This window comes from Falco biarmicus, chromosome 3 (genome assembly GCF_023638135.1).
Source record: "Falco biarmicus isolate bFalBia1 chromosome 3, bFalBia1.pri, whole genome shotgun sequence".
Taxonomy (NCBI): domain Eukaryota; kingdom Metazoa; phylum Chordata; class Aves; order Falconiformes; family Falconidae; genus Falco; species Falco biarmicus.
Window position 1 is genome coordinate 71,859,005 of NC_079290.1, and position 8,829 is coordinate 71,867,833.

The 8,829-nt window shown below is 40.5% G+C and overlaps 1 protein-coding gene across 1 annotated transcript in view; it reads left to right on the top strand.

Annotated features, from left to right (window-relative positions):
- The window catches only part of LOC130146491 (dynein axonemal heavy chain 5-like), a 176,263-nt gene extending 168,583 nt beyond the window's left edge, over positions 1-7,680 (top strand). The window contains exons 72-73 of the mRNA XM_056332652.1: positions 5,195-5,416; positions 6,725-7,680. Coding sequence (XP_056188627.1) covers positions 5,195-5,416; positions 6,725-6,943 — 441 coding nt within the window. The 3' untranslated portion in view covers positions 6,944-7,680. The remainder of the gene's footprint in view (positions 1-5,194; positions 5,417-6,724) is intronic.
- The last annotated feature ends 1,149 nt before the right edge of the window (positions 7,681-8,829 follow it).

An 8,829-nucleotide genomic window follows, 5' to 3' on the forward strand; every position in this document is an offset into this window, starting at 1 on the left:
CTAACTCCTATGTAACAGTTAAATTAGACCTTGAGAGAACTTCAAGACTCAATTTTGACTATACAAAGTATAGTCTAAATTTAATTTTTAACATAGATGTAGGATAAATTAATGTCAACATCTATTGAAGAAATTTTTGCTAGATCAAAATAAAGTTACTGAAATAACGAAGTGTATCTATGGTTGCTTTAATTGTAGTGTGGGAAATGGATAAGTACATCTTTTTATCTTTCAGTGTTATCTTCCTTTTCTCCCCCTCTGTTACAGTAATCTGTTTTTCATTCACTGTATGAAAATCCCTCTGAGTACAAAACAAGTTAAGTTTCAGAACTTTGACACAGGAAGAAGAGGTTTGGACTTGGCTCTCAGTCCTTGTAAATCAGTTCCTTGAAATAGAAGGTTTGTTATTTATACAGCCTCAGAATTGTGCCAGACTTGGTCTGCAGAGACATATAAAAAATACAACCTCTTGCCTGCACCATCTAAAATAAAAAGCTGGCACAAAGTGAAACGCAAGAAAGGGAACAGCTGAGAACAGAGTTAAAAGAAGTAAAGTATACATACCTAGGTGATGTATAGTTTCTCTGCACATCTATCCACATTCATTAAATTTTTTATGATTCACAGATGATTGTGGGAAGTGCGAGTTGTGGAAGTGAGTCATTGTAAGAGTATCCAGCCAACAGGTTTCTGTGAAGCCTTAGCAAAAAGCTATTTTAAAGATCTATTTTAATCTCAGTACTTGTTAGCAATGCAAAAGCTAGCTGAAACAGCTGCCTAGAATAGAGAAAACAACAGTGGCAAGTATTCTCTAGGACTACTGCTGGGAAATATCCATCTATCATCTATCCTGCCTGTCAGCTGTCTGATGATACCACTTCATAGCATGGAAGTATGCTCACGGAATCCCTGAGCAAAAGATTCTCAAGCAAAAGTATGAGGGAGAGGAGTAGGAGTTTTAATAAAAAAGATCATGCTTCCATACTTGGTTTGTTAGCAACACATTGATAGTGGCACTCTGAAATATTCCTAAGTAACTTTTATAATGATAGAATCATGGAGTCATGGAGTCATTTAGGTTGGGAAAGACCTTTAAGATCATCAAGGCCAACCATTAACTAGGAGTGCCAAGTCCACCACTACACCATGTTGCTAAGCACTGCATCTACATGCTTTCTAAACACTTCCAGGGATGGTGATTCCACCACCTCCCTGGGCAGCCTCTTCCAATGCCTGACCACCCTTTCATGAAGAAATTTTTCCTAATATCCAATCTAAACCTCCCCTGGTGCAGGTTGAGGCCATTTCCTCTTGTCCTGTAGGTTGTTATCTGGGAGAAGAGACCTACACCCACCTGCTTAGAACCTCCTTTCAGGCTGTTGTAGGGAGCAGTAAGGTCCCCCCTGAGCCTCCTCTTCTCTAGGCTAAACAACCCCAGTTCCCTCTGATCAGGCTGGGTGTAACCCTAACAGGCTTTTGATTTTGTTGGTGTTTGCTTTTTCACTACAGATGAGCAAGACCTGATACTGATTTTGTACTGACTGCTTTAGCAGGCTTTTTTTGTGCTTTGAGGTTGTGTCAGTTCTGAAATTTTGCCAGCCCAAATTGGGCATCCTCGATTTTTTTTGATCCATACATCTGGATTTCTCAAAAAAAGCTGCCAAATAATCAAATATCCCCCAAGCTGTGATTTCATAACTGTAGTTCTAAAGTCTAAAGAAATACATATTGTGCAGAGAAAAAAAAATCCCAGAATGAGATGTGCTTACCTGATTTATTTGTGCTGACGATCACAAGCCTAGGAATCAGATGGTTATTGTTAGTCTCCACTTTCTGTAACCTGGGCTGTGGGAGTGGCTCATTCTACAAGAAATTCAATTGAGCCAGGACTTCTTTTCTATTTAATTAACTATTATTTTGTTAATAGTCATATTGCTGTGTTTAAAATCAGTACTTCATATGTTAAGAAAATTGATTTTCATCTTCTCAAGCAAGTTGATGTGATGAAGTATTAGTAGTGCATTTCTAATGGCTTGTTTGTAATACCTGAGAAACTGTCAGAAAAATCCTTTCATTTGTGAGATGAAATGCAGCTCCTAAGTAATTTCTAATTTGCCTACTTGCATAGATCTCACTTCTTTATAGTCAATGGATAAATGTCATGGACAACACAAGACCATAAAGTAGATTTATAGCACTGGGAGAATGAGGCATTCTGGCAATAAAAAGTAATATAGGACCTGACTCTGCCTTCTCTTGGACTGTTTATACACTAGGATAAATTCAGTAATTTCACGGAAGTTAATCTTTATTTATAGTGATACAAATGAGGGCAGGCTCAGGCTTCTGTGTAAAAGAAACCTGATTGCCTCTGGGTGTCTGCATTGGGCCAAGATAACTGGAAAGAACAAAACAAGAAGGGCCATTAATTTTCTTCCCTCCTGGAAGTTGATCTGATGTTGCTGGATTTTTTCCTCAAAAAAATTGACATATCTCATTTCTACCTCCCAGTTTCCATATTGTGGCTGATACTGTTTTATTGTCTCCTCGTTTGCATCTCTGTATCCAGTTGCTGTCACTTGTCATAGATATGAATTTTAAGCCCTGTGAGGCAGAACTGTTCTGGTTGTACAGTACTTAGCATAATGAATCCTCAGCCTTTTTCTAAGACCCTTAGATGCCAAAGCAATGTGAATACTGATAAGAATATGAAATACAATGCCTCCATTCCTCAGTGCCCACTTAATTCTAGTAAAACTGCCATAATTTCCTTGCTGTAGAAATTACAAAATAAGTGACAAACAAGGAACCTCCTAAACAATGTAAAGGAGAGCGTATGACTGTGAAAGCAATAGACTTAACTGATTTCCATATTTCTTGTCATAGCTTCCATGGATGCCTGCTTCTTGCTCACTGGAAGGCTCAGAGTTAGTTTGCATGGGTTGTTAGAAGGCAAAAAAGGGACAAAGCTTTAGCAGCCTTCAGTAAATAGGCCAGGGAGAAGTTCAGGAAAAAGCAGATAAAGAAAGAAGAAGTAATTTTCCATGTATGTGAAACCTCAAACATACCCTTCCCCACCCCCCAGTCCCCCCAAATACCCCCTTCCCAAACAAACAAACTAAAAAAAAAAAAAAAAAAAAAAAAAGCAGGGCAAAGATTTCCAGAAATCAAAACAAATGTCATGGCAAGGTCTTTTACATTCCTGACAGAGGGTTTTGTGGGGAGCCAAGCCCTCAGCTGTACAGTGGCACCTCAAGCCACTGATTCTTTCTTCCTGTTTATTGAGCTGTTCACCTGCTCTGGGATACCCAGCTGGGTCTCCAGCTCACAGCTGTAGTCTTTAAACACTGTCTAGGATTCATTCAAATGAGCAAATAAGTGTTACAAGTCCCACTGCAGACGGTCCTGCCATCTCAGCAAGAACAGTCTACAATCTAAATCTTATCCCTGAAGACAACTCACAGCTCTGAGCTGACTTTTATTCCAGTGTTTCCGCGGTGCCTTTGAACTGATTCCCTTAATAGAGTCATTTTTCTGTCCTGTTGTTTTCAGGCTCTTCTTTCTTTAATATTTCAGTTTATCTGCGATCCAGTAGCCTTCTGGGGCCTCCCAGAAGTCAACACTTAGTGTATTTTAAATTGTTGGTTCTAGCAAGTTTCTACAGATTAAAATTCCACAATTTAACTACAAGGATTCTGCTTCCATTTAATGGCACTTCTGATAGAAGAACTTGGCCTTTAATCCTGTCTTCTTTAGCTATATGCTGGAGTTCTCAACTACTTCAAATGCAATCGTAATTACCTGTGCTATCACAAAACCTCTTTAAAACACTTGTCCTGGGGTCTTTGGAATGGTATTATTGGGAGGCAACCATTACCAGTTAACCAATCTGAGTTCATGAATGTCATCTCATGTTCTCATAACTTAAAGGGTATTGCATAGCTACAAAGTGCTTAGCACACGCAACAAGCACTCCAGTCCCAGCAGCCAGGGGTTGGCCTCTGCCTTCAGCAGACCAACATACTAACATTTCCACATCTGACTTCTTTCCGTTCATTTGGCCCAACAACACTTGGCTCAACAGAGAATCCTGCAATGTGAATACTGAGGAAAAATAAAAAGCTTGTCCAATTCCCTCATTGCTCCTGATTTCTTCCTAGCTGTGCTGTTGGCTCTCTAATACCTTGGTGCGTTCACCATGTGGCTCTGTATTCTGCCATCTCTGTCTCCAAATAGCTTCTTTCTCTGCTCTGGGTTCTGTCCTGAAACTTCTTCCTTTGTAGTTATCCTTCTCAGTAATTCCCTCTTGCTCTTGCATCTCCAATTTTTGTGTTTTAGTCATTCACCTACTAGCAATGCAAATGGATTTCCGTAAGGTAGAATAAGGTGTACACCTACAGCATGTCCACTGGACGTGCAAAGCAGTCTACCCTCCTGTCTCTTAGGGCTAAAGTACTTCCCACGCACTGCTGTGTGTTTGCACATGGACAGTTATATGAGGTGAGCTAACCAGCATCTTCAGCCTGGGTTGTCTTACAATAGCTTGTAACTGTGTCATGAGATTGTAGCTCTTTAGAACAGAGAGTTAGTTTCATCTTGTGCTGCTGAAGTGCTCTCAGTTTATCTTGCTGGTGTCTACAATGGTAGCATATTAAGGCTTTGCACTGAGCAAAGCGGCAGAGGCATTTCACTGTTCAGTTGCATGATTCCAGTTTGCGCTTCCGTTGTGTTCTGAAAATTCTTCACGAGGACTGAAAAGCATTTTTACAATGTTGGTGTAAGGAAAGGTGAGTAATATAGCACATAAAATACTAGTGTTATTTGTGGCTTAGCAACTACCTGTATTTGGAACCTCACAAAGCACATTAATTGGTGGCCTTGTAAACCTCCTTCCATGTGGCTGGTTGTAAAGTAGGCGTGTGAGGTGAGGTGAGCTGTACATGCAGCTTCTGATATGTTAAGTAAACCAACCTTCTTAGCACTAATACACGCACACCAAGTATATAAGAATGCATGGTACTGGGACAGCATAAGAAAGCATTGGATTTACACTACTGAATTTGGTTTTGTATGTACATGAGATTCTGTGGGTTCAGCTTTTATACTGCTGATGTCAATTAGATAGGACAAAAGATTGGAAGTGGGTGAATTCAAGGTCTATTAAAACCCCTTATGTCATATTCAATCTCTTTAGGGATTCCTAACTGCTGTGAGGCAAGAGACAACTCGCATGAATTTAGCAAAAGGGTGGGCACTCGACAGTGTTGTTTTACACAATGAAGTGACCAAGATGATGAAAGAAGATGTTGTTGGACCTCCTCCTGCTGACATTGGTGGGGCTTACATATATGGCCTTTTCCTTGAAGGGGCAGGTTGGGACCGCAGAAACAGTAAGCTGGTCGAGTCAGCACCAAAGGTAAGGATCAAGTGAACATGACTGACTGTGGCATAATATGGTGTGCTCAGAGAATACCAGAAAGTATTCTGAGTGCCTGCAGCAGTGGTTTCACAATAGGTTTCAAGGCGGTAAAACACTAGCAGGGCTGTGAAGAGGACAGAGTGTTTACCCACCAGAACCGAACAAAAAGACTTCTGTCAGCAAACAAATTTAGCATGCACAGCAGTAGAGCAGACCAGATGCTGGGCTTCTTGGCTTCAGGGGCCCTAGAAACACAGCTATGTTTGAATAAAATAGTGCGACCCATAGTCAGCCTTCTTTTGACTGATCAAGTGGGACCCTATACAACTTCCAGAGCCCAGGACTGGGTTTGATAGCAACTGCTGTGGAGGTCAGTGTTTGGATGACTAGAAATCCTTGGCATTTGTTTTTGAATAGGAGGAAAAGTATTAGTTCTGGGCTTATGCTCAGTTATCCGTAGATGCAGTTACATTTTGCTGATGTGACTAAGCAGATTTAAAATCTAGCTATGGAGCAGTGATTAGATGCTGTGGTCACTGTCCAGGGAAAGCTGCCATTGTCTGCATTGCTAAATTTTTTCCAAACTAGTGATGACTGGAATTGGAGTTAAGGTGATTCCCTCTGTAGGTAAAACATTTCTGTGCCTGGCTGAGAACAGTTTTCCAAACCAAATCTTGCTGGCTGTAGTTTCTGTTGCTTGGGTTGTCAAAAGACATGTTCAGCCATAGAGTTTACTCAAGTGCTCTGGAGTGTTCAGCAAGCCTCCATGTTGTGCTTGGGTTTAGGCCTTTTTTCCACCCCCCCCCGGCAATGAATACTTCATATTGCTGGAAGACCTGAGGGGATCTAGTCTGGATAAACATACAGGAGGCACCTTGGATCTTTGAAGCTCCACTGCCAGCAGTGCAGAGGTAACAAGAAGGTTTGCTAGTGCAAACTTTGTAGCTCCAGTCCTGCCATTCAAGGAACAAGAAGCGGGGAAAGAATGGGGAACCCTAGCCAAAGATGCAAAGAACGGGAAAGAAGACAATAGTCTGTCTCCCTCCTAGAGCCACCCTGTTGTTTTTCCATCTACTTCCAGCGTGTGTGGTTTTCCAGGTTTCTGCCGCTTCCTTCCAGGCTTGCTGATGTCTCTTGTCCCTGAGCTGCCACTGTGATAGTGAGCATAGGACTTGCGTTCTCACATGTACCTCTGCTGGTGCTTTTGCTGCAGGCCATCACTGAATCTAGTTCTAGAATTTGGAGTTCAGACACCCTATTCAAGTACTCTCATGCTGAGCCTCGTGTCTCTTTTAACATTCTCAGGTGCTGTTCACAAGTCTTCCTGTAGTCCATGTGTACGCTGTCAGCACAACAGCCCCACATGACCCAAAGAAGCAACAAGGAAGCGTGTACGCCTGCCCTGTCTACAAAAAGCCCCGGAGAACAGATCTGACATACATTTTCTCATTGTATCTGAAAACAGTGAAGAATCCTGATCATTGGACTTTACGGGGGGTTGCACTGCTCTGCAGTTCAAAATAAGGACAGATAGCTATTAAAAAAGGAGCACCTAGGAAGATTGATCTGCAGCCACTAGGACTTTTGTTATTGTCGGGTGGTGGCTACCTTCTCACAGGGGTGTGGGGATTAGCAAGTGATGTACAGAGATTTTGTTAATTGCACATAGATCAGTTTACTCTGTTCACAGCAAACACGCTAAATGTGTTTATCCTGGGAATATCAGAGAGAAAACAGTTGCAGGTGTAAAATTTGGCAACTGTTATAAGGAAAGTGAGAATATAATCAACTAGCTTGCTTATAACGGAATCACTAGGAAAAAAGTCCTTATGGTAGTGACAACTGCTCTAACATTTATGGTGGTTCTTTTGTAGCTGTTATTTTTTCTTCTTCATACAAGACTTTTTCATAATATAATGTTTTTTACATTCAACTTTGTAGTTAAAAACTTATAATCTATAGCATTATTAAAGCTGTAATGACTAGTGAATTAAACATATGGTAAAACTTTATGTTTATCTGCATACATTACCTTGCGCAGTTTCTTTGATTTTGCATTTGTAAACTTACAGGGTGGTTTTACAAATGGATGCTACCATTTCCTTGAATAGTCACTCATTTATGCGAATTATCATAGAAGCTGTACAAACAGGTGAATTTTGTGTTTGCACAAGTAGTGGCCTTTGCACATATTAACTGATTTCTAAACCTATATCCCGCTATAAAGATGTGCACACCCCCTATTATTAGCAAGAAAAAAGTGTTGAAAGTCTTCTCAGAGTGAGCGTATCTGAACACCAGTTTGGCTCTATTAGTATTTTCTCCATTGGTGCTAGTGCCCAAATCCTGCAAATTTAAACCTCTTAACTGCTTTTTAGTCTGTATTTTACATCAGTTTAGGTTAAAAAAAAAAAAAAAAAAAAAGACACACAGGCCATTTCTGGGAGTAGACTCACCTGAAATGGTTGAAGTCATTTTTGTTTGTTAACACCATTGCTGCTTACCCTGTATTTGAAGGGTGATTGCTACTTCTCTTTTAATAGACAGACAGCTATTGGCAGAAAATGTGTTTGGCATTTTTCAGTAGCACAAATTCAAAGCAAAAGAAATTGCTGTTGGATGTTGTGAAAGAAGGACTTGCAGTGAGTGATTTGTTAATCCCTTTTTTTCTCCTTGTAAACACTTTCAATTTTTGTATAAACACTTCAATTTCTTTTCAGCTGGTGTCTAAGAACACGGTTCATTCTTTCCCGTAACCAGTTTTACTCTGCAGTTAGCAATTGCAGGGCTCTTTCCGTGAGGAAGTTTGATAATCACACTCCCACCCACAACTAAGCAGAAAGTGCCAGATTTCTTCTTGGAAAACAGAGCAGACAGGGACAGGGTCCTTTTCTCCCACTGAGCCGGGAGCAGCACTTGTTTCACACGCAGTGCTGGCGAGATTATCTTTCCAAGTGAAACCACCTGTTCAAAAGCTATACACCAGGCCTCCCTGCAGCACAGCTGTACAGCAACAGATTTCATTGAGAATTTTTTTTCTGAGAAGGGCAAAGGATTGGGCTCCAGGATCATTGCTCTGGGAAATTATGGAAAAGATAAGGGGGGCTTCAAGCAGCAAAAGGCTGTGCTGTTGTATAGAAATTGAGGTTGTAAACTGCAGTCTTCTCCCCATCCCCTACCTGTATGAGCAGATATGGAGTAAATTAACTTTGATTTCTCGGTACATGTAAAATTCAAGTCAGTAACATTGATAATAACTTAAAATGAAGAACGTACATAGGAATACTTTGCACACCTGAAGAACTCACTACTTGCTATGAAAAGAAATCATTCTCTGAACAATTGACGTTAGAAGTAAACATTAAAAAAATACATATTTGATAGAGGTTATATATGGTGCTACATGATAA